The sequence below is a fragment of the Sturnira hondurensis genome, unplaced genomic scaffold (genome assembly GCF_014824575.4).
Source record: "Sturnira hondurensis isolate 20B ecotype Veracruz unplaced genomic scaffold, ASM1482457v3 Scaffold0021555, whole genome shotgun sequence".
NCBI classification, from domain to species: Eukaryota; Metazoa; Chordata; class Mammalia; order Chiroptera; family Phyllostomidae; genus Sturnira; species Sturnira hondurensis.
Genome location: NW_028094186.1, coordinates 3,404,504 through 3,430,000, shown reverse-complemented (window position 1 = coordinate 3,430,000; position 25,497 = coordinate 3,404,504). Strand labels below are relative to the sequence as shown.

Sequence of the window (25,497 nt, the reverse complement as noted above, 5' to 3'; positions counted from 1 at the left end):
CTCCCATCCATGGAGCCACTCTGCCCCCTGGGGGCAGGAGCTGGTAACAGGCCAGAACGGAGCCCCAGGGAGGAAGCTCAGTACCCTGGGGCTGGTGGGGAACGGTGAGGATTTGACTCCCTGCCTCCTCCTGCTGCACACTGGAGCTGAGGTCCAGGCCAGGGTGCGGAGCTAGAGATGCAGTGATGGGGCAGGAAGCAGAGAAGGTTGCACCAAAGCTTATCCCCTCTTCAGACCTCCCACTCCTGACATTAGTACCGTATTTTGCTGTGTATACTGCACACTTGTTTTTGTGCACATTACACATGGGGTTATTATGCCCATGGTGTGTAATCATTATACCTGTGTATAATGTGCATCCTTATTTTTCCCTCAAAAATTTGGGCAAAAAAAAAGTGTGCATTATACACAGCGAAATACAGTAATGCAGTGTCTCAGGCCAAGCATTTGGTCCTGGAGTTTTCCTATAATGAGAACTCAGGAGCAGGAATCTGGTTGAAATGAGGGACTAGGGAATTTTTCTGAAGGTCAAAGTTGCCTAACCAGCATGCTTGTCTTTATTATTTTTTAAAGATTTTATTTACTTTTTTTGTTGTTTTTTAGAGATGGTAAGGGAGAGGGAAAGAGAGGGAGAGAAACACCAATGTGTGGTTGCCTCCCGCATGCCCCCCCACCGGGGACCTGGCCAGCAACCCAAGCCTGTGCCCCGACTGGGAATCGAACAGGCGATTCCTTGAGCCACTGAGCCACACCAGCCAGGGAGTTCGTTGGGGTTGATCTGGGGAAGGGGCACCACCACCACACGCGTTTTGTCACGGAATCTAGGGGTGCAAGTGCTGCTGAGAGCCTGTCGACTGACCCCCCAAACGTTCGTGAATACTGGTCGACATGTTGGTCTGGGTTAAGGACTAAGATAAAAGTGAAGTGAAGGTGTATGTTGGAATGTCGCTCACTCCTCAATGACACGAGTCCCTTCTTCACTGAGTCAGATCATAGCGCCAAACACTGGATGGAAGAATATGTCCTTGATTTTTGGTGATGTTCTCCATATCACACTTTTACATGTAATCTACATGAACCTGTTTTCCAGAACTTTCTTAGGTCCAGACAATCAACAAAGGGATAAATAAATCAAGCCTTTATCTGCAGTCACCACCACCTTCCTTGGTGTACGTCCTCCCACCCAGGCCGATTCCCCACCACCAACACGGGTCACCAAACGCCATCTCGGGAAGAGAGTCTCAGTAACTCGTCATTACAAAGCAGTTCCAGAATTCAGACATAATAGACGTGAATGATCGATAACCTTAAAGCATAGATAATGGCAACACAGTTAAATAATCAGGAACTGACTCAGGTCGAGTCTGTTTTTAACACAATGTATGCTTTCATAAGTTTATGTAATTTAATTTGTAATGCTGGCATTTAACAACTGGTTCACAAAGTCCCTGCAACTGCGACTGGCTCTTGCCAGCCAGGGCGAACTGGCTGCAGCGCAAGAGGGAGCTGCCATCCCATTTCACAGAGGTGGGAGCTGAGGCTCACAGAGGTGGGGTGTCCTCAGTGCCCAAGGTCAAGCTGAATGTGGCCTGGTGGGGGAAATGCCCAGGTACATTTTACTCTAAAACTGAGCTCTTTCCTGGATGTTCAAACTCCATCTCAGAAAGCTCTGGCGCCTTCTCTCCCCACCTCTCTCCTGTGACACCAGAGCACTTCAGTACCATCTACGGATTCCCTCTTCTTCCTCCCCTGTCTTCAAAACCAACCCTGAGGCTGAGCCCTTCCTCACACTGTTCCAGGGACACTAAGCCCTGGAGTGAGCCTCTGAGGCCGAAGAAGGAGCCCCTTTGTTCTGGGGACGGTGAGTAGTCCCAGTCCCACAGGCACGGCACACAACTGGGTGACCTACCAGGTAAGCCCATCATAGGTCACACCTCCCAATGCAACAAGAAGGGGTAGAAAGAGCCTCAGAGTCCTGCGAGGCTGAGCCAGAACCTCACGGACCAACTTGTGACCTTGGGCAGGGCTGAGAAAAATGAGGCTGTGGTCCCTGCCCTCAGGATTGCGCTGACAGTGGCCTGAACACTGAGTGACCCCTCTCCAGATTTCCTTAAATGGTGGGATTCGGAGGATGCCCGGGCGCCTCTCACTTGCCCCCGATGCCTGGAATTCTGCCAGCAAGGGTCTAGCCTTGGGTTTTCAACTCCATCACTGTTGGAAGAAATAGCTGAGAAACCCCAAGCCCTCTCAGACGATAGTCTGACAGGCTTCCTCCCTGACCAAAGCCCTGGGCTTGCCTCCTCTTCTCTCTCTTCAGCCTCTAGGCAAGAAGGAGCTGTGGCCCGACCACCCTGGCATGAGGTCCGCAGCCGGAGGCCTTGGCTTGGGTCTCCCCTTTGTGGAGTCTTCACCTCCCCAAAAGGGAACCCCCAACACCCTGCTTCCCCCCATTACCTGCAGTCCCCTCTAGGTCATTCCAAGAGGCTCGAGGCTTTACTGCAACAGCTCTTACTGTGTCTGTCCCTGAGCTGTCCCAGCCCCCTCCCCGCTGCCCATAGTGACCACTAACCCTAGGCCAGGGACTGGCTGGCGGAAGACTGCCAGAGGACTTGACCTTCACCCTGTCTCTGTCCCTATATTCCTGTGTGGTGGAGGCATGTTGCTTCCCCTCTCTGAGCCTCGTCCCTCCCCCCAGCAGACACTTCTTGACGGCACTCTCATGCCAGGTACTGTGCCAGGCCCTGGGGTTACACCTGGGAGCAGGAGAGAGGAAGTCCCTGCTTTCTCGCACTTTAGAATGCTTATTTAAGCAAGTAAAAGAAATAACGGCAGACTGCCCTAAGCGCTGGGAAAGAAGCCAGGGGGTCTCTGTGGTGCCATCAGAGAGGGCAGCAGACTCAGACAGGGCGACAGGGAAGGCTTCTCTGGACAGGGGGATTTGAGCTGGGGGCTAAAGGAGGAGAAGGCGGCAGCCCTGTGAGAGTCCGAGGAAATACCCACGCAGGGGAGCCCTGGACTCCTTAGCCCGGGTGGGAGCATTCCCTGTGGGTTCTTCAAACACTGCTCCGCTCGGCCCCGAGTCCCAAGGAGGTGCCCAGGGGAACTTCCACAGGAGCCAAGGGTGGCACCTGCTCCAGAACAAGTCCGCTTTTAACTGTCTTAAAGATCAAATGTAGATGTCGTTTGAAACAAAATTTCATAGCTGAACGAGACAGAAACCACTGGACATCTCACTCCTGACCCCATGGTAACAAACAGTTCGCACACCAGCTGTGCTCGCGGAATCACACTTGTAGTAGCTCTGCCTAGCCCCACTTTGTCGGCTACTCAGTTTCTCTGTTGGACATCCCCATCGCCCTACTTTCCAAACCTAGGTTGGAAAGCTGGTAGGTGAGGCAGGGAAGGCTCCACCCAAAGTCCCGGGTCACTGGGTCTTGAACACGGGCTTGCGCAGCAGCCGCAGCACCCGGTATGTGTTCAGGCCCGGCACGTCAAAGCCCGGGGACAGCCCGTGGTGGTCCAGTGGGTAGAAGTTGACGAGCTGCCCGTGTTGGGCCTCCAGGGAGAGCCAGGTGTCGCCAAGAGGCAGCGCGCACGGGAACTCGCGGGCCACGTGCAGCTGGAAGACGCGGCCCCGCAGGTGGCGCAGCGCGAAGGTGCGGAACGCTGGGGGCACCAAGGCCTCGACGCGGGGCCCGAACTGGCGCAGGCGCAGCTCGCCCGCCGGCCCGGCGCGCACCTCATAAAAGGTCAGGTTGGCGAAAGTGAAGTAGCCTGTGAAGGGGCGCGCACTGGGCGGCGGGGCAGGGCTGCGTTCCGCCTCCCGGAGGACCCTCTCCACGGCAGGCAGGAGCACGTCATAGGCCTGCGCCACCAGGTCGCTCCCGGGCGGCCGTGGCCCGGCCAGCAGCAGCACCAGGCCCAGGCGCAGCGGTGGCACCAGGGAGAAGGTGGCTGCGTAGCCGTCCAAGTCGCCGTCCTTGCGGACCACGCGGTAGCCCCTTTGAGCATGGAACTCCCAAGGGGTGCCGGTCTCGTTGGCGAAGTAGGCGCCGGGGCAGGCCAGCAACGGTGCTAGCAGTGTCTTGGCCGCCTCGGGCCCCAGAATACGCTGGGGCCCGCTGCCCAGGAGCGCCATGGCCAGCTTGGCCAGGTCGGCAGCGGTGGAGTACATTTGGCCCGAGGGGCGATACCAACCCAGGTCGTAGAGCGGTGCCGGCCTCCCGCTACCGTAGAAGCCAACCGCCAGGCGGGCGCGGACGGGAGGAGTGAGGTCGAAGCCTGTGTCTGCCATCCCCAGCGGCTCCAGCACGTTCTCCGAGATCCAGCGCTGGTAGTCCCCCTGGACTGTGTGGGCTGCCAGGACGTGGGCCAGAAGCGAGAAGGCCAGGGTGCTGTAATGGCATCTGGGATGGGAGGAGCGGAATTGGATGCAGCCCCGGATGGACAGCGCCAGACCCAAACTGGCCCCTTCCTGCCTGCTCAAAAGGTCTGAAATGCCACCAGAGTGTCATTGGACTGGGTGGGTCAGGAACCTGTTTCGCTGCATCCCAGATGGTCAGACCCAGTGGACACCACAGAGGTCACTGATTCTGCACCCGGAAAGAGGAAGGCCCAGAGAGGGGTGGAGACTTGCCCTGGGCCTCCCAGCAGGCAGGGGACAGCCAGGCTGGGCATTGCCCCTGGTAGTACAAATCTTACTGGTCCTTTACACTTTGGTACGATTTACGTTAGCAAATGCAAAACTAGAGTTTTAGACTGTTCTGGGGGAGGGGAGAATTCTGGCCATCGTGTAGCTCAAGGATAAGAAACCGGAGGCAGGATTCACCCCTCCCTCCTCCCCAGCCATGGCAGACACCGATAATCAATAAGATTTCTCTCTTCTTTTCCAGGGAAGGAGTAATTCCAGCACCCACAAATCCTTTTAGACATTCCCGAACTCTAACGTGACCTCTCTCGTTTACAGACGAAGAAGGGGAGTTTTCAAGAGGCAAAGTGCCTCCTCCAAGGTCACATAGCAAGTTAGTGGCAGTACCGAAAGCAAGACTCCAGCCTGCAGGTGTCTGACTGTACCTGGGTCCTTTCTTCCTCAAAAGGTGGTGACTAGGGTTCAGCATTTGGAGAAGCAAAGGGGCAAATTTGAAAAAGGGCATCGCCCCCTTCCCAAGAAAAGGCCTGGAAGGGTGCCTCTGAGGTAGGGGGGTGCCAGCTGCCCTCTGTCCAGCCCCTCTGCTCCCAGAGCTGGGCTTCTCTGTTCAATGGCCACCCAGCTAGCCACTCCCTGTCTCATCAGTGTTCCATTTATTTCCATGATGGACTTGCTCATCTGTTCCCTGATAAGAATGCTCGCTGCTGCCTCACAAGAATGCAGATGCTCTGAGGAGGACCTGGTCGGATTTGTTCTCTGCTGTGTCTCAGTTTAGCACATTCTGGGCAGAGCAGGTGCTCAGTGAATGTTGAGCTGATGGATAGAACAAGCTGGAGGTTCACACAGAACCTGCCTCGCTGTACCATCCCTCTCTGGGCCTCAGCCTTTCCAGCTGTGGGATCGGGCTGTGTTCAGTGACCCCGAGGTCTCTTCTGGCTCTGACCCCCCAGGACAAGGTGATCAGTCTCTGTCCCGGGGCGGGGGCTGTGTCTCCTCGGGAGGTTCCTGACGTCGGCGGAGCATCAAGGCGCACCCCTCACCTGGTTCCGGGGTCCGCCACCAGCACGTCATCCTTGAGCAGCCTCAGGGCCTCCTGGGTGCTTCCCCTCCACAGCAGCGAAGTGGCCCGGAGCCTTCTGGGCAGCCCTGGGGAGGAGCAGCCGTAGACCTGCTGGGCCGGCTGAGGGTGGGATGATGGGCCTTCGGGTGTGCCACCCCCCACCTCCCATGGGTTGAGAGATAAGAACAGCAAAATCGTCCAAAAAACAAAAACAGTCCAGGACGGACTCTAACCCTGTTTGTGTTCACTGGGCAAGCCACCAAACTGCCCAAACCCCAGCGCTCCCCACCCCATCCACACTGTGAGGGAAATAACCTGTCCGTCATAGCGATGGTGTGAGGATTAGGTGAGATAAAATGCTTAGCACAGTGCTTGGTCATAGTAACTCCTCAAAAAATAATTGTCATCAACCATAGAAGTTTGATTCCATACAGTTCCTGAGATCAGTGGCCGAACAGCTTTGTGGAAGTGGCTCTGCTAAGCACTTGGACTTTTCTGTTTATTAGATGTGACACATTGGAAGGATCACAGGGTTGGGGGTCTTCCCATCCATCCACTCAGCAACAGATTTCAAGCCTCCCTGTTTTGGGCCAAGGACTGTTCTGGGTACCTGGGATTCGGTAGTGGATGAAGTCTCTGCCCATGGGGAGTTTGCCTTCTAGTGAAGGGGACAGACAACAAACTAATAAATATTTATGCTATGGAGAAAAATAATCTGGTCAGAGGAAGACCTCGCAGAGGTGACCCTTGAGAAGGTAAGAGCTGGAGAAGGCAGAGGGAACAGCAAGTGCAAAGGTCCTGAGGCAGGGATATCCTAGCATGTTTGAGGAATAGCATGGAAGAGCCAGTGTGGCTGGAGAGGAGTGAGAACGGGGGAGACTTTGGAGGTGAGAGATATTGAGGGTGTGGGTACCAGATCCTATAGGGTGCTACAGGCTACCGGAAGGACCTGGCTTCTTCCCTGGGTGGGATGGGGCCACTGCAGGGGTTGTGAGCAGAGGAGTGATGTAATCCGACATATATGTTGTCAAGGTTGCTCTGGCCGCTGTGCAAACACAGACACTTGGGGGCAGTGGCAGAAGCAGGGAAGCCTGTTAGCACACTTGGAAAATTCCAGGTTTAGATGGCGGTGGCTTAGACTAGGGTGCTAGCAGTGGAGGTGGTGAGGAGTGGGTGGATTCTGGGCATATCTGAGAGTGGATCCAACGGAATTTGCTCCCCGAGAGCGTGTGGAGGATGTGGGGGTGAGAGCTATCAGGATGATTCAAAGGCTTTCGGCCTGAGTAACTGGGGTGGAGTCCCAAGTCCTGGATTTAAGTTCTGACTGTAGCATTTCATGCTGTGTGACCCCAGACCATGCGCTTTACCTCTCTGAGCCTCTGTTTGCTCATCTTTAAGTGGACTGAAGCTCCTGCAGTGGTTTTCCTCTGAGGTGTTGCAAGGCTTAATGAAGAGAATGGATAAAAAGCTCCAAAAATGGGGAAAAGCTCTAGATTAGGATGAGGGTCAATTGTAAAAGACATTGAGAGCCTAGAACGAAGTTATTTCAGCTGCCATATGCTCATCTGGCCCCTTTGGGCTAAGAGGAGACATGACCAAACACTCAGGAGCCCTGGGCCGGGTTCTCTGGGTATATGAAGAACAATTCACAGCACACCCCTAGAGGGAGCCCTGGAGTCAGATTGCACATAGGGTGGATTTAACAGGAGACTCACTGAGTTTAAACCTCAGAGTCCCTCACCTGTGTGCCCCCTTCCAAGACCTATCTCTAGTTTTGAATTTATAACATCGTATTCTTGAAGAGGACCCCCAAGTTATATCCACATCAGGCCCCACTAAACCTAGGTCTACCCCCGGCCACAATAACCAGAGACACATTGACAAGTACGTGCTGTGTGCCAGGGACTCTGCTGAACGCTCCATTCTTGTTAGCTCATTTAACCCCCTAGAGTAGCCTGAACTCCCATCGTTTCCCAGAGGAGAAAAGCAAGGCTCAGGGAATTTAAGTGACCTGCTCGAGATCACGCAGCTAGGAGGAATTCCAGTACCCTGCCCTTCACAACCAGGCCAGCCTCCTCCAAGGGCTGATCCCGTCCTGCCTGGGCTGCCTCAGGGGGTCGCCCCGCACTGAGCCTCAGCCGTTTTCACCGGCTGAGACTCAGGCCTGAACTCTGTAAAGTGACAGAATGATGGGCACTTGTGAAGAACTTCTGCCCTCCGGGGTGATAGATCAGTGACTGCAAATTTGAGCAATAAAGGTATTTGGGGGTGCGTGGTGCCCGCCTTCTCCCCCTTGGCTAGATCATTCACTATGCAGCTCAGCCCGGTGGCTACCCCCACGCACCCCTGCTTTAAACCCACCCTCCTCAGTCCCAGGGGGCAGACGGACTGTGGGCCAGTGGAGGGCGCTTTGGAAGCTTCCAGACCCACGCCCCAGCATCCAGCCTGTTTTGATGCAGTTCCGCCCAGCACCCCGGCCTGCTCCTGCCCTCCCATTCTGTCACTTCATCTCGGCTTATTGCATCACCACTATTATTGTGATCACCATATAATTTATCGTTGATAAGTAATTCATTTACATTATCCAAAATTCAACAGACACCAAAGGAAGAAATTTTCTCCTACCCTGTCTCCAGCCACCCAGTTCCCCTTCTTGGATATAACCCGTTGTACCAACCGCTTCAGTTCCCTTCCAAAGACACTTGAGATACACACACGTGCATGTGTGTGTGCATGTGTGCACACAGATGCATTATGTATATGCATTCATGTGTATGTGTATGTATGTATTATTTATACACATGGTCGGTAGTCACCACATATGCCATGAACTTTTTTTCTCACTTAATATTGTACCTTACTCTTGTCTCAGTACATAAAGAATGTGGTCACCTTTCCTTAAGGCTATGGAGCATTTGATTGTGGCATATATCTGCGGCATATTTTATTAATTCCCTCCCATGTTCATAGACCTTCCGGTTCTTTCACTCTTTTCCTAGTACAGGGCCGTGGTGAACAACGGCGTTCGCACCTCCTTACTACATGTGGGAGCACTTCTGTAAGTTTCCTAGAAGGGTGCTTTCCAAGTCAAGGGACACATGCGTTTTCAGCTGTGACAGAGATGACCAAGCGCCCTCCCCACAGGTTGCGCCAACTGGAATGCCCACCACTAATGTACAAGAGGGCCTAGCTCATCGTGACCCCACTGACTCCATGCATCCAGCATTTGGGCCTTTGCCAGTCTGAAAGGGGGAAGATGTCTCTCAGTAGCTTTAATTTGCATTTATTTTGTTATGAAGGAGGTTGAGCATCTTTTAATGTTTTTTAATATTGTTAAGGGCCATTCGTGGTCCCTTTTCTGTGAACTGTCTATTCTGTTCCCTTCCTTTACCCATTTTTCTATCAGGTTGTTGGTCTCAGCATTGATTTGTGGGTGATCTTTATATATTAAGGGAAATCGGGGCTTCCTTAGAGAATTGTCTACACATATTGACTTGTTCTTGACCTGATAAGCGGATCTTGACGTGTCAGCTTGCTTTTGACCTACCAACAATCTTGATTTGTCTGCCTGATGTCAAGTCCCAGGCTTCGCCTCAGCTTTTGCCTCACGGGCTCTCTCTACCCCCAGCCCGCTGCCCAGGGAGGGTAAGAGGGAGCTACGGCTAGTTCAGGAAGCAGAGCGGGGAGCGGGCCTCGCCTGGCTGGATGAGAGTCTGCTCATCCGTTCCCCCACCTGAAACCTCTGGGGCCAAGCAGGATAAGTCAGAACCACTCACCCGAGAGCTGGCTGGCCATCCTTCGGAGGGTGACGGGCGAAGCTCTTGGGGCTGGGCCCACCTCCTCCAGCCCATCCGTCAGCCCCCCTTGTTGTGGGGCTGAGGCCGCGCCCAGCGGGTTGTTAATGGTGAAGGAGCTGGCATACCGTTCCAGGGGGTCATCTAGAGAGGCCACGACGCCCTCCTCCCACAGGCGGTACAGCATGAGGACCGGAAAGATCTTGGAGACGCTGGAGATCCTGGACAGGGTTGGGGGCACAGGGCACATCCTGTTGGCCCCACGACCCATCTCTACCCTGCGCCCCAGCCTCTAACTTTCCAGCCTTCTAGGAAAGCGCTGAGTCCACCTTCTTCAGTGGCTCCGCTGGAAATTCACCCGCCTCTGTGGAACTGGCTTAGGGATGCTTCCGAATGTACCAGAGGCAGCGGGGCTGGGCTGGAGGGAGACTCCAGCCTACAGTGTCCAACCTTTTGGCGTCTCTGGGCCACACTGGAAGAAGAGCCACGCGTGTCTCGGACCACACGGTAAGTGCACAAACGCTAACGAAAACTGATGAGCAAAAGAAAGGTTTTAATTGAATTTACAATTTTGTGTTGGGCCGCATCCATAGCCATTCTGGGCCGCATGCGCCCACAGGCTGCCGGTTGGACACCCGTGGCACCTGCCCCAGGGCAGGCCCTCCCCCAGGGTGTTTCTCACTGGCTGAGTGGTCCTAGGCCAGTACTAGACTTTCTGAGACTCAGCGTCCTTGTCTGCTTCACAGGTTGTAGAAAGGACTGAAGAAGACTGTGCACATCAAGTGTTTGGCAACATACCTGGCAGATAGTAAGGGCTCAATAAGTGGCAGGACATATACTTGCTGTCCCCACACTTGGCCCCATTGTGAATGGCACAGTGTGCGGGATGCAGTGTGAGCTTTAAGGAGCTTGCAGGCAAGCCTAGGAGGGGAGACTCTGTGTGCAGCAGAATGTCCCCCAGTGGTTTCTATCTGGGTCACTGCTGCCAGGTGGCAGGGACCTGGGGCAAGAGCCCAGGACTGGTTACGATTCCATTGTGGCAATGGTGGTGAGGGAGTGTAGGGAACCGCTTCGCGAGACGTGGAAATGTAGCTCAGCACCCACGTGGAAAACCAGTGAGGAGCGAGTTGGCATGCAGGACCATACCCATGAAGTTCTCCCGTGGGAAATCAGGCCCGCATTGTACCTAGGCTGCTTTGTGACTTGCTCTTGCTAAAACTCTCTCACCCTGAGTTCAGGCAGAAAGCGCTTGATGCGTATCTTCAAAGTAACTTCCTGAAGTCTGTGCTAATTCTCCCAAGGACTGAAGTGTAACCAGATCTGTTGCTCTTTTTTTTTATTTAAATTAATTAATTAATTAATTTTTAGAGGGGAAGGGAAGGAAAGAGGAAGAGAAACATCAATGTATGGTTGCTTCTCATGCACCCCCTGCTGGGAAATGGCCCCTGCCAGGAACTGGCCTGCAACCCAGGAATGTGCCCTGACTGGGAATCGAACCGCGATTGTCTGGTTTGCAGGCCCGCACTCCATCCACTGAGCTACACCAGCCAGGGCCAGATCTGTTGCTCTTATCATTCCCTTGCATTGGAAACATTTTTTCCTTGTTGATCTATAAGAAGTAATCTGTAACATTCTTCCCATTGCTATCTGTAAAAAGTAATTACCTAAAGCAAACCTAATTGTAATGAATGAAAACCTTCTTTGATGTATGCTATTAGAAAGCCAATACAAGGCTGTCAAGGCAAGGGTCGGTGCCCTCTCCCCTTGAGAGAGTAGTCGTGCCGTCCTTTTTCCTCCACAGGACTCGGTAGTCTGTGGGAATGTCTTGTCTCATCCATAACGCCACAGACACTGCGGGCCAGTGTCCGCATCAAGGGAGGGATGGGACACAAGAGAGCCTTTCGTAGTTAGGGGGCTTTGGGACTCAGCGCTCTCCAGAAGGGGTTCCTTCCTGACCTGTTCCCCCTGGGCTGTGATGTTGGCACTCACTGGTCCCCTCTGGACCTCAGTCTCCTCATCTATTAAATTGTCAGGACTTCATAAAGGGCCCTGACAGCTTGGAGGCACCACCCAAATCATGATTCTCTTGAGTCCCCCTACCTCCTGGGTTCCCCGTCCTCCCATCCCTCATCTGCCCCCAAGGACCCTGGAGGTCACCCAGCTGACCGGTACATGGTGGACTCATTGGGGGGCCCGGAAGCCGGGTCTGATCCATTCTTCTTCCCAAAGTTCCCAGTCCAGAGCACAGTGTCACCGTGGATGACAATTGCAGACATGGCAGCCAGCCCTGGGGCAGACAGCGCCCCACGCAGGGTCCTGCCCACCTTGCAGGAGAAGAGCAGGGGGCTCAAAATGTGGGTGCAGAGACACACCCTGCCCGTCGTCTGCACACCCAGCCCGTTCCCACACCACACCCCACACACAGCACTCCTGCCTGGCTCCCCTCCACGCTCCCCTCACCCAGTGAGCCTCCAGGCCTCCCGAACCATGCCCCTGCAGTGGGCCCCGCCCTGGCTGCAGTGGGAGCAGCTCCCCTAGAGTGCGTTTCATAGGTAGGGCTTCCTCATGAGGTTTTTGTTCAAAGAAACATCTCTTTGGCAAAACGTAAAAGGAAGGAGCAGACAAAAGCACCTGTCTAGTCAGACCCCTCCTTGTCCGAGGCCCCAGAAAACCTGCGATAGACCTAGTCCACTCCCCTCGTGTTGGCAAACCCGCTGCTTCCAGAAGGACCCTAAGTTCTCTCTGAAGGTTGATTGAAAATGCCTCATTCTTCCCAGCAATGACGTGTCTCGGTGGCGACAACAGCTGACACATGCCGGCATTTAGAACGTGCCAGGCCCGGTATAAAGTGGTTTTCATGCATCGTCTCACTTAGTCCTCATCAGTCAGTGCTAGTGTCTACCCATTTGACAGATGAGAAGACTGAATCTATGACGTATACGAAGTGACTTGCCCAGGAGACCAGTGGCTGGTGGAATCAGAGTTGGGACCCCATGCTAACTGCAGCCCCTGTTCTTAACAGACGCCGGACCAGCCGGCCGAGGGATTTTCTTACCCTGTGTTATGAGTGTTTAGTGTCTCAACTGTTCCCTCACTCCCAGACTGATAGCTTCTTCTTAAGAACAGCATAGTATCTTCTTGTCACGTCCCTGGTGTCTAGCCTAGAGTCAGTGTGTGCTCAGAAACTACATGATGAGTGAATGAGTGCCACTCCCAGCACAGAGCGTGTACCCCCACTTTATCACCCGAACCCCGCACACCCCCCTGGGTCATCATCACTGACCTTTTCCAGGGCCTCCTTCAGCGCAGGGAGTGGGTGGGCCAGGGGCACAGGCTCAGGGTGCTGGGGACACATCCTCACAGGGGCAGAGGTTGCTTCTGGTCCCAAGGAACCTGCCGGGCACATCACATGGTAGGAAAGGGGTAGAGATCAGGACAGGAGCCTAGCGGTCATCCCGGCAGGGGTGGGAAGGTAGCAGCAAAGGGCAGAGCCATACCCTACCAGCTGGTGACAGCCCCACCAGGAGATGCCAGGGCACGGACACCAGCCATGGGTGTCACGGGGCAAGGGGCCTGGAGGAGGAACGGCTCCTCACATGCTCCGCACCGTGCTCCAGCTGCTGCTCAGCCTTCAAGATACCAATTAGGCCGCCGTTCCCAGTGGCAGCCCTTCTCTCTTGCATGACCAGCTTCCTTCTCCTCCTGCTGATCTCATCAGCAGCAGACTTAGACAAGTCCCAGCTGCTTGGGGCAGGCTCAGCCCTGTGTGTCTGCCTGCCTCTCTTTACCCAGTTCTGATCATGTGTTTGGGTGGAGAAGTGGACTTGGGACCCCACCTAGGCTTCAGGCATAAATTCCAAGGGACAATTCATTCTGTCACCAGAGCCGTGCCTCTGGGCATGGGGGACTTGAGTCTCACTCAGCTATGATCTGACTTTATGGCCTCCTTGGAACCTCGGGGGAGAAGGTCTGGACCTTGGCAGAGCAGGATGCAGGCTGAGGGATCATCCCAACGGCCCCCGGACCTCCCCCCACCCTCTGAGGATGGTGTGGGGGTGGTGAGGGTACCAGCACCCTGAGGCACTGCACCCTTTTCAAATCCTTCCTGAGACCACCCAGCATGGAGACAAGGCTGGAGATTCACTATGGCCGTGAATTCCTTCAGCCCCTCCCACTCTTGACTCTGACTGGTTTTGTGGCTTTGATGGTTGATCCTGGGCCTTCCAAAATCAGGTCTTAATGGTCCTTTGCTCCCTGAGAACATTGCCTTCTCCTGGACAAGCCTGGAATAGCAGCCTTGAGCACTAGAGTCCCCAGGGAGGGCCAGGCCCAGCTCTCCCAGCTGACTTGTCGGCCGCATTGGAGAGAGTTCAGGTTAGATCAGCAGCAGAACTACCAGCCAGCCCACAGACCCATGAGAAAGAATAAGTCACTTCGTTTGGAGGTGGCATTGGGATCCTCGTTTTAGACACAAGGCCGTCGAGGCACAGAGAGACCACGTGGCTGGTCCAAAAGAGGCAGAGTTTCGGTCTCAGTGGAGGTTATGAGGGTCCCCTAAACCCCGAACCAGGAGTGGCGGCTCCAAGCCCACAAGGGCCACGTGGGTGGGAGAAACGGGAGGGTGTGGGGCACTCACCGATCTTCAGCTTGGGGAGGTGGTACTGCCACAGGAAGCAGCCAGTCATGAGCACGGAGAGCAGGAAGAAGAAGCTGCAGGAGCCCGGCCAGAGCCACTTCCTCTTTACCTTCAGCTGGCGGAGCCGCCACCAGGCCTGGAAGGAAGACGACACAGGGCCCGGGCACCACGGGCGTCAGCCAGAGCGAAGAGAGGGAGGGACTCCGACCCCGGCCCCTCCTGTGCCTTAGGTTCACGCAGGCACTGTGGAAGTCCACAGCTTGGAGTAAATTTCACACCCATGGAACCAAAGTGTGACCCGTGCAACAGCTCGGCCAGGCACGTACCTCCGCGCCTCTGCGCCTCTGCAGAGCCTGCTCCTTCTGCCGGGCAGGCTCTCTCTGTTCTACGAGCTTAGTGATCTTCCCAAGCAACTGGCATGCACCTCCTCCACGGGACCTTCCTCAACTCTCTTCACCCAGGTCCCCTCCGAGGCACTCGGGAGGAGCCCCCACTGTGGGGCGGATCCGACTTTCTCTGCTGTGTAACAGTTAATAATCCGCAGTTAGCCGGTCTGCCTGAGGGAGGCTGCGTCCTCCGAGGAGGGGGCCGCTTCCTCACTTTCTTTCTCTCCTCCATGGCTTCTGGTTTGTCCTGGTCGGTTTTGTTCATGGTGGTAGTCCCTGGCACATCACAGGCCTTCATGAATATTTGTTAAATGAGTGGATGGATGAAAATAAAATGTTCTAGGCAGAGTTGAAGCCTTCTGTGTTACCCTTTGCGATTTAATTCTCCTCTCGCTCCCCACAAATGAAACACCCATTCCGATCTTGGTGCTATCAACACACACGCTTTTATTCCTTGACTGTGTCGATGCATCCACAGAGAGCATGTGGTATTGTTTCGCACATTTTAAATCTTGTATAAATGATACCCTACTGTATCATCCTCCGGCAGCTTGCTTTTCTCCCCCGATTCGATTCATGTAGTGCGGGATTATTCATTCCAATTTCTGTGGAGCGTGCTGCTGTACGAATGTACTTCATTATGCAACAGAGCACGGAGCTGGGCCAGGCTGCCTTAAAAATGTGAGTATCTTATTCATTCGAGGGTCGTCACTGTGCCTAGAAGTGACATTTCTGGGTGGTAACATATGGCCATCCTCAGTTTAACCAGATTCCCTCCGGTGCTCTCCGAGGTTGTTCCAGTCCACATTCCCCCCACCTGTGATTCTCACTGCTATCTTTAATTTGATTTTTTCTGGACTACTAATAAGGTTGAACCCCTTTTCGTGTGTTTATTGTATGGATTTGTGTTTGCTTTTCTGTGAGTGGATTGTTTTTGTCCATTGCCTTTTTTTTTTCCCTATTCATTTTTCCTCACTTAGAGCTCCTTATCAGTTCCAGGTTCTCTTGCTCATGGCTTCCCTTGTCCTGTTGCGTTTATGGTGACTTCTGTTGAGAGGCAGAACGGTGCGGTGGAGAGTCTGCGGCCGGATGGCCTGATGTGCAATCCTGGTTCAGCCGCTTCCTGGCTGTGTGACTTTAAGAAAGTGGTGTAACCGCTCTGCTTCTGAGTCCTCACCTGTGAAGTGGGGATGACGATGGCGTTTGCCTCACGAATGTGTGAGGTTGAGTGAATTTGTATAAAGGACATCTTGGCCGGCGTGTGGCGAGCCCTGTCCACTGTTACTGTTGAAGAGAGGGCTTCCGTGCCGGCTTTGGTTGCTGCCAGTCACATTTATCTGCCCCGTTTTTTGTGCTTGCTCTGTGTGTGTGGTTGCTGAGTGTGCCGAAGAAATCCTTTTTACAGAGGCCTTAAATATAGATTTCTATACTTTCACACAAAACTGTTTCTGGTTATGGTGTAGGGAAGGGATCTGATTTTTTTTTACGCAGGTAATCGGTCGTTTCAGCACCCCTGGTTAAACACCCCAGCCTGTCCCCCTTTGCCTCCCGTGCCATCTCTGAAACATCCTGGTGTCCACTCGCGCACTGACTGCTGCTTTCCAGGCTCCGTTCCCTACAGCCTCTCTGAGCTCCCGTTCCAGCCCTCTCCCACCAGACCTCCACTCTCTTCCACAGCAAGGGTCGTTCACTTCCTACGTGCCAGGTGCCGTCCTGTAGGGATCAGTTTGGCCAGAGAGGTTTTCTGTGACCAGACACAGACCAACGCCAGGAACCCCTTCCTGCCCTTTGCGTCCTTGGGCTCCCATTACCCGCATCGTTCGCCTCTGTGCCTTTGCACCTGCCGTTCCCTCTGGCTGTCCTTTTCACCTCAACAAACTCGTGTTCCTCCCTCCGAACCCACGGGCAACTGTGAAGCCTTCTCATTCTCCCCCAGGCAGACCCGAGGCCCTCTCCTCTCTGTGCACACCCCATTACTGCATTGTGATAGTAACCTGCCCTGGTTTCTCTGTCTGGCTCCCGACCAGGTGGGGAGTGTCCCTAGGGCCAAGGTCATGCCTTCTTGGCTGTCCTGCCCACAACACCTGGCACTCCACCTGGCACTGGCAGGTGCTCAGGAAATGCATTGTGGACTTGCCCTGCAACTTGAAAGACTTCTTCAAATCTCAGCCCCACTTGCTGATTCAGTTGTAACTCTGGACGAGTCCCACCCCCTCGAGGGGCCTCCATTTCTTCAACTGCTGGAGAGGGCTGGGCTGTTTGTAAAGAGTTTGCTTTTACGTCTGGAAATCTCATTTGGCTTCATAAGCACCTTCCAGCTGTAGAATCTGGGGTTTACACTGAAGCCATTCTTTATTCATAATTTTCAAAGTTTGGAAATAACCCAAATGTCTTTCAACTGGTGAATGCATAAACAAGCTATGGTACATCCATACAACGGAATACTACTTGGCCGCGTGAAAGAACGAACTACCAATATATGCAACGATGCGTCTGGATTGCAGATACACTGTGCTAAGTGAAAGAAGCCAAACTCAAAAGGCTACAGACTGTATTATTCCATTTTCATAGCATTCTGGAAAAGGCAAAACTGTGGGGACAGAAGACAACTCAGTGGCCGCCCGGAGTAGAGACGGGGTAAACTACAAAAGGCAGAGGGGGGTTGGGGAGGTGATGGAAATGCTCTGTATCTTTTCTTTTCTTTAGGAATTTATCTATCTAGGCCCTGGCTGGTGTAGCTCAGTGGATTGAGCACGGGCCTGCGAACCAGACGATCACGGTTTGATTCCCACTCAGGGCACATGCCTGGGTTGCAGGCCAGTTCCCGGCAGGGGCCAGTTCCCAGCAGGGGATGCACGAGAAGCAACCATACATTGATGTTTCTCTTCCTCTCTCCTTCCCTTCCCCTCTAAAGATAAATAAATAAAATATTTTAAAAAAAGAATTTATCTATCTATGTTTTAGAAAGAGGGGAAGAGAGGGAGGAAGAGAAACATCAATGTGTGGTTGCCTCTCGTGTGTCCCCCACTGGGGACCTGACCCACAACCCAGGCCTGTGCCCTGACGGGGAATTGAACCAGCGACCCTCTGGTTCACAGGCCGGCACTCAATCCACTGAGCTACACCAGCCAGGGCCAATGTTCTATATCTTGATATGGTGGTGGTTATAGGACTGCATGTAGTTGTCAAAATTCACAGAGCTATACACCAAAATGAATGGATTTTATTGCATGCAAACTATAACCCAGTTTTGTCTTTTTTAAATGAAGCCATTAAAGATCCCAAGAGCCTGCAGATGTCCCTCCCTGGGTGTGAGAGGAGAGAATGGGACTCTCGGGCATGGCGGCAGGTCTGTGCGGAAGCAAAGTGTGAACATGCTCCCCTTTGACTGTGAGCACAGGGCCCCGGGGCAGGGCCAGGGGACGCCCTGGTGCGCAGCCTGCCTATCTCCCCAACCAGGCACCCACGGCTGACCTCTCCGGGTGAAGAATGGAGTGCAGGCAGCAAATGACTTGCCGAGGCCATGGACAGCAGGTGACAAAGCTGGGGGACGAGCTCCGTGCCGCATGCCACCCTGCCCTCTGCGTGTGGCTGGGGTCCCTGCACTCTTTAGCTCTCCTTTTAGCTCTCCTCTGGGGCCCAGTCTCATCTCACGTCCTCTGCCTCCAATCTCAGGATTTATTCCAACAGCCCCTCCGGTGCAGCCAGTATTTAACTGCTAAGCTGCTCTCCAGCTGCTCACAGTTTGACTTACTGCTGCCACTAGGAGTCTCTCCCCTCTCCCTCTCCAGTGGGAAAACGCTGGCGGGGGGAGGGCTCAGGAGGAGCCAGGCTCTCCCAAAGCCCACCCGACCACAGCTCCCGCACCTCCTTCCACGGGTTGCTCTCCAGCTCGAAGACCCCCGCCTCCTCCCTCCTCACCGCTCACCCTGGGACCGCCTTCCTGGTCCAGTCACACATTCAGAAGCAATCCCCAAGGGCAAGCTGCGTGCTAGGCACAGTGCTACGCCCTGAGGCTCCGTGCCTGTGGCCAACCCCTATCCCCGTGGAGCCTACAGGATGGTGGAGCGGTCAGACACAGGTCTCCGGGCCCAGGCGAAGCACAACCAGACCCTGGTTCTGCCCTTACTCGCTTTGGACAAATGACTTCGCCTCTTTGAGTCCCGGTTTCCTCACACGCATAGTGGGAATGACCTCTGTTCCCACATCCCATAGAAGTTAGGTAAGGGCAAACGAGGTGGCGGGTGCGAAGCCCTTAGGAAGCTGCTCACCAGTCGGCAGCTTGTGTGGACACTAATTTCTCTGGGAGACAGAGGTAAGCAGGTCATGGGCACAGAGCTCCCATGGGGGTGGGGAGCTGGGGATGAATGGTGGTCACTCTGGTCAGAGGCTAGGGGATGTGAAATGGAAGAGGATCAGTTTCTGGTTTGTTCTGAGAGTTCAGTGGGTTATTACACATAAAACCCTCGAAACGTCCCGCCAGTGGCGCGCACTCTAGAGAGGATGGGATGAGGGCGGAGGTGCAGGGGGGAGGGGGGGGGTCTAGGCTGACATTCGAAGCAAGACTGCGGGACTGTGCCTCACCTGGCTCCTCATTCTGTCCGAGGCGTGCAAGATTCCAGATCGTCAACAACCAGGTCAACAGCCCGGGAGATACTGTGAGTGGGAAATTCAGTTAGAGGTGTGAAGGCAAAGAGAGATCTGGGTGGGGCAGAGCTGGAGAGAGAGGAAGGGGACCGGGAAATGCTAGAAGGAGAGGGAGGCCAAGCACCCCCTCCCTTCGTGGAGCTCCGCTTCAAAGCCCAGGGAAAGCCAGCTCAGAAAACCCTCGAGGGTGTCCACCCATCTGGGTCTGCCCAGGTCTGTCCTGCCTTAAGCCCTGAACATCCCAAATTCCCCCTCCCAATGGAATGAGCTGGTCACCCTGTCGAACTCCCAGCGTGCTTAGCCCCCAACTCACCGTCTTCTGGAAGGCTCAAGAAAGACAGGACAATGCAGGCCCAGCTGCGGCTGGCCTGTGCCTCTCAGACCCCCTGAGTGCCAGGGGGCAGGGTGGCTTCCCGGGCTCTGGGGCGCAGGCTCCTCCCAGGCTCCCAGGGGCTGGTAGATGTGGTGCCTGATATGCCCAGCACTAAGCTCTCTGTGCCGTCTGCCATGGGGATTAGTTCCTGGGGTCCCCAGGCAGCGGGGAGGGGGGAACATCTGTCAGGGAGACTGGACAGCACCACGTGACCCGAGATGCTCCGGGCTGGTGAGCCAAGGAACAGGTCTCCCCCAAAAGAGTTTTTGCCAAGTCCAATATAAAGAGATGCTGGGGGACGGCCAGGAAAGAACCCACCCACAGGCCTCTGAGCCTCACCCACCATCCACACCAGCTCCTCCACTGTCCCTGAGGAGCCTGGGGTTCCAAGGAACACAGTTTGAAAACCACTGGGGTCAGCCCACCTGTTAAACACTCAGATAACTCGGTTCAAATCCCAGTTCTGTCACTGCCTGTGTGGGCTTGGGTAAGTCCTGCCGTTTCTGTTTCTTCATCTGTAAAATCAAGGACAATAGTGTCTTGGTTAGGATTAAATCGCAATGTGCCTGCAAAGCAGGTAGCCCGGGACATGCATGGAGTGAGACACTACAGGCTTCTCGGTGTAACTCGGCTCTTATGCCGCGGCGCCTACCCAGCCCCCAGGGCAGACGTCAGATCTTTCCCAGTGAACGTTTAGAAAGTCACTCCCCATTGATTTTACTCTGGCACAAAAGAGCAAAGATGTTTGGCTTCTTGGCACTAGGTAGGAGTGCACAGTGCAATTACCTGGTGGCCACTTAAAAGCTAAAAAGCCATCCACAGCGAGAGGCCACCAAGCACTCGCTGAGATCAGTAAGAACAGCCATTCGGGAAGCACTCACTCAGGCAGAAGCCCAAATACTGGTCCAATGAGGAGGCAGAGGCACCGGGTGTCTACGAGGAAGGGAAGGGGAACGATTTCTTCAGTAGAAGGAGGCATGTCTGTGGGTGCGGATACAATAAGAGTGATGTTAACTCTAAACAGTGTTTTTCATTTTCTGTCCACTAGCCATCAATCCAGCAGTCATAATACATGCTCTCTTGTTGTCTTTGCAAATGGTTCTTTTTTAACACTCCAAGGTTCGAGGTATGAGGCAGCTCCTCTGTCATGTCAGCTCTGGCTCCATTAGTAATACTATTTACACTGGCGAGCTTTTAAAACTCGCTGCTGTCTGGGTCTCACCCCCCAGGGGCCCTGAAATACATCGGGGAGCTTTTAAAAACCCCTGCTGTCTAGGTCCGACTCCCAGAGACCCCCAGGGTTGCCAGCTGGCCATTGTGGTGGTTTTTCAAGACCCCTCGGTGATTCGCCTGTGTGGTCAGCGGGGAGAACCATCGCCCAGACCAGTGTGTCTCTAACTCATTGTGAGTGTGTGCAGGGATAGCCAAGGACTGAGTTAAACTGCAGGTTCTGAGTCGGTGGCTCAGGCGGGACCCGAGAGTCCACGTTTCTCACAAGTTCCCGGGTGTTGTTGATATCGGTCTGGCCTGAGGACCACCCTTTGAGGACCAAGGCTTTGCGATTCATGGATTGCACCGGTTTTCGGTTTGTTACCTCAGTTGCCTCCCAGCCATCTTGTGGTTGGATGGAGCTTGAATTATTATCTCCGTTTTGCTGGTGCCCAGGGTTAGGTATGTGAATGGGTAGAGACTAGTCTTCCAGATCTTCTTCTATATCCCCCTGGCCAAAGGCCTGGGCTGGCCTGGAAGAGGGGGTTGATAAATTAGAGCGAGAAGAGAGCCGAGTGGTTTTACCGGAACCCCGCGCTGTGTGGCTGGTGGAACAGGCTCCAGGAGAGGAGGCCCCGAAGCTAGTGCATCAGTGGGGCGGGGGCCAGGCTGTCTCCGTTTTACCTGGCTGCTTGGTCCACCTGTCCTGAGGCTCAGAGCAGGCTGAGCGTCCTGCCTCCGGGCCACATAGCAATGACGATGTGCCCGGTGCCGGTGCTTAGTGCTTTCTGTTACCTCCCCTGGTCTTCACGACAATCCCCGGACAGGCTCCATTCTGTCCCCACTTTACATACGAGGAAACGGATGCTCGGAGAAGTGAGGCCCCAGAAAGCGGTTGGACTGGGATTTGGGCCCAGGAATCCTCCTCACTAATTCCCAGACACACCCATGTCTCCCATGTGGTCTCCCCTTCAGATAGGGGGTCCTCCAGGGCGAAGACCACATCTCATTCTGGTTGGTATGGCCACACCAGGGCTGAATGTCTGAATCACTTCATCCGCCACAGGGTTCTGCACCTCTGCTAACCACGACTATCACCCCCAGGACACCAGCTCCTCTCCGGGGGCTTGCCCCTTGCGCCTTGCCCCAGCCCCAGTGAAGCCTCTGACCGCCTGGACCAAGCCTTCCATGACAACCCCACCCCTCCCAAATTTAGCTAACTGGCATCATAGCCTGTCATACAGAAAATGGCCACGTGGTGGCAGTAGATGCCCATGTGTGAAATCCTCTGAAGCGTCGTCTGTTCTTTGAGTGCTTCTCTTCTTCCTCCAGGCATTTGTCCGAGGACTTTCCTCGATGAAGGGAGATAATCTCCACAACAGCCCCTGGAAAGAGGAGTTATTCATCCTCTTTGTAGCTGACAGATCATATCAGTCCTTTGCTTAAATAGCCCTCCGTGGCTGCCCACTGCTCTCTGGAAAAAATCAGTCCTTCTCTGCACAGCCTAAACTGTCACCCTGGGGACCCTTGAATCAGGCTGTCAGGGTTCAGATTCCAGCTCCACCACGTACTGCTTACAGGGCTTTGATGGGTTTTCTGGCTTGACTTGGGCCTCACTGTACTCATTTATAAATAGGGGAATGGAATGGAAGCTACCCTCTTGGGGTGGGAGCAGGGATTCCATGAGATAAGGCACCTAAAGCACACAGTGTTGCAGCTGGCACACAGTAAGTGCTCAATAAACCTTAGTCACTGTTACTGCTGCTGGTGTTTCCCTCTCCTCCCAGGGGCCCCACAGACCTCCTCCCCTCTTCCCCTCTGTCCATCTCGCCTTCTCCCCCACCCTTTCTCCCCTTCCTCTCCCCACCTTTCCCATTCTCCTCTTGCCTCCTCCACTCACTCCCACTCTATTTTCTCATCTTCTCCTTTCTTCTCCCACTTTCGGGACTCAATCCAGCAGTAACAGTCCTTCTCTGTGGGGTTTTCAGGTTTCTCTTCTCTGTGGAAAACGTTCAGGTTTTGAGAACTAGGAGCAGAACCACGACACTAACGGCCACACAGAAGGTTAGAGGGGTCCCAAGTTCAAGTGGACTAGACTTCAGAGTTTCTTCTTCAGTTCCATTTTTTGCCCTCACCTGAAACTTTTTTCTGCAAAGGTCTACCCCTCAAAGTGGCCTGCTTCCCATAGGATGTTGAAGTCACTTTGTCCCAAAATCCATTCTAGAACATTCCCAGAGAGAATAAATAATTGCCCCCACCCTCAGCACCAGGACCATTTGGAAAGAAGAATGTGGCTGAAAAGCTATCAAGGACAAGTTAAACTTTAAAAAGGAAAGTGTCTCTCTGAAAGGATCTATGAAGATAGATCCTTAGCATTTTTCCCAGTCAGGCTCTGATTAGTAACTCATCTGTTTGCTCCTGAACCCATGGAGTCCTGCACCAGACACTCATTGGGGGTCTGCCATGCACAAGGGGTTGCACTTGGGTCTAGAGGACATGATGGCAAAGCAGACACAGCAACACATACTCACTGTCAACACACATTTATTGAGCACCTACTAAGGGCTGAGCCCTATTCTAGGTACTTGCGATATCTCGGTGAACAGCACAGACCAGGGCCCCTGACCTCCCAGAGCTTATACTCTAGCAGGGGCAGCACAGCAGATAAGCTACATGAAACGTTAGAAAGTGACTGCCTGCAGTGGGAGAATAAACAGAGCCAGGTCAGAGGGCAGATTCTAACATTGAACGGGGCAGTCAGGGTGGCCTCATTGAGAAAGGAGCATTTCACAAATTCGCTAAAGGAAGCAAGGGAGTTGGAGGTACACACAGCAGGGGACGAGAGTCCATGGTGCAGGGGACATCCAACGTGGAGGCCTTCGCGTACAAGTGAGCCTAGCGTGGTAAAGGGAGAGCACAAGGAGGCCAGCAGCAGGAGCAGACTGGGTGAGGGCCGGAGGAGCAGAAAAAGCTGGAAAGGTGAGGGAGGGCCAGGCCATGGGGAGCCTCGGAGGCCACGAGGACTTCGGTTCTCTGAGTGAGCTGAGGAGCTGGGAGCCCTGGCAGGGTTTGGAGCTGAGTGGTGGCATGACCTGACTGACGTCTTTGAAGGAGCCCCTTGGCTTCTGTGTTGAGAGTGGGCTACAGGGCACGGGTGGGGCAGGAGGCTGGGGGTTCATTCAGGTGAGAGGTGGTGGTGGCTTGGAGCTGCTGGAGGCAGGGAGAAGGGCCCCAGATTCTGGATGTGCTCAGAGGCAGAGCTCAGAAGACTCCCTGAGGCCTTGGAGCTGGATGGGAGGAGAGAGTTGGGAACAGTGCTGGTGTTTTCGACCCAAGCGACTGGAAGGCAGGGGTTGACTTTTACGGTAAGATGGGGAAGCCTGCGTCCTCCCTGATGAGGAGGGGGCTTGGAGCAGAGGGACAGAGTTTAGGACTCATTGCGTTAATTCTGAGATGTCTGAGTGAAGGTGTGGAAGGAGGCAGCTGGACATTTGACCCTGGAGCTTAGAGGTCTGTATATGCAGGTGGCGTTATGTCCAAGGAGAAAGCAAGAAAGGACCTGCACCCAGAGTACAGAACAGTTCTGGGCACACAAAGGGCGCTGCTTGATATTTTGCCAGTGGACCTCAACACCATCCATGCAGCTGATGGACATGTGGTCATGGAGGCCCAAGGCACAGCAGTTGGTGGCTACGGCCAGCTAGGAGCAATGCCCACGCCATTGTCAGAGTGGGATACCAACAGGGTCGCCCGTAGTTGGGTATGGTGGGTGGTGTGGTAGAACTGTGATAGGCTCATGCCGCGGGCCCTGGCCTGGGCAGACCTTGAGGTGGTCCAGCCTGGCCTGTCCAGATCTGGAAGAGGAGAGGAGAAGTTATTTACCCCTCTGCCCTTGTCTGTTTTCTGAGGTGGCCTGCATTTGTTCTTGTTGGATCAGATGGGGGCTGCCATGTTACCTGGGCGGAGCCAGATGACCTGTCCTTTGCCCAGAGCATCTACCCCCACAAAAACCCATCACCATTCCGCCTGGCATGTCGGGTGCATCCCTCCCCATCCCAGGTGCCCGCAGAGGACAGTGAGGAAGCAGCTAATGTAACAGCTTCTTGGGCCAGCCACACTGAGGCTCGATCGCACCCAGCTCCTGCCAGAAGTGAGCCTGGAAGGGCAAGCGCATTCCATGTGGAGACGGCCCACAGCTGGGGGCGGTGCTGTGAAGGTGATTCTATTGTCAGAGGGTGTCATATCAGGACGTTCCCAGCAGAGGACAAAGGGGCTCAGCAGAGTCGAGGTAACCGTTTGGTGGCAGAGAATAGCCACCCAAATCCTAAACCAGGTCCATGGGGGTCAGATGTGCCTGCAGCGTCCATTGGCCGCAACAACCAATGTGCCTGCTGTGAACGGGGCAGATCCCCAGGTTGCTGTGCCTAGAGTCGCCTTGAGCCACAGGCCTGCATTACTGGCAGGTAATTCATACTCCATGAGCACCAGCGACTCCACAGGTCAAATGGGTCGTCATCGGGCTGTGTCAGACCTCCGTGATGGCTTGCTCTTGTGGGAGTCCAGGGGGGATCTAGGGGACCGGAGTGAATGTGATGGCCACATGGTCTTTTGCTTTTTATTTCTTATTAACTTCAGAGAGAGGAAAGGGGAGAGAGAGAGAGAAACATTGATTTGTTGTTCCACCTGTTTACGCACCCACTGGTTGACTCCTGCATGTGTCCCGACCAGGGATTGAACCTGAAAC

General features: G+C 54.2%; 1 protein-coding gene across 1 annotated transcript; it reads right to left on the bottom strand.

Annotated features, from left to right (window-relative positions):
• Positions 1-1,375: 1,375 nt before the first annotated feature.
• LACTBL1 (lactamase beta like 1) lies at positions 1,376-19,164 on the bottom strand. Its single transcript, XM_037032951.1, has 7 exons — positions 19,109-19,164; positions 14,139-14,274; positions 12,786-12,895; positions 11,669-11,826; positions 9,485-9,723; positions 5,689-5,794; positions 1,376-4,406 (listed from the first exon to the last, which is right to left on the bottom strand). The coding sequence occupies exons 1-7, from the start codon at positions 19,118-19,120 to the stop codon at positions 3,425-3,427; spliced, it is 1,743 nt and encodes a 580-aa protein (XP_036888846.1). The 5' UTR covers positions 19,121-19,164; the 3' UTR covers positions 1,376-3,424.
• Positions 19,165-25,497: the final 6,333 nt, after the last annotated feature.

Coding starts and splice junctions, on each gene's coding strand:
- LACTBL1 (XM_037032951.1), bottom strand. Junction 12,896..14,138: donor CCTCCCCAAGCTGAAGATCG/GTGAGTGCCCCA, acceptor TGTGCCCGGCAG/GTTCCTTGGGACCAGAAGCA. Junction 5,795..9,484: donor GATGGCCAGCCAGCTCTCGG/GTGAGTGGTTCT, acceptor GCTCCTCCCCAG/GGCTGCCCAGAAGGCTCCGG.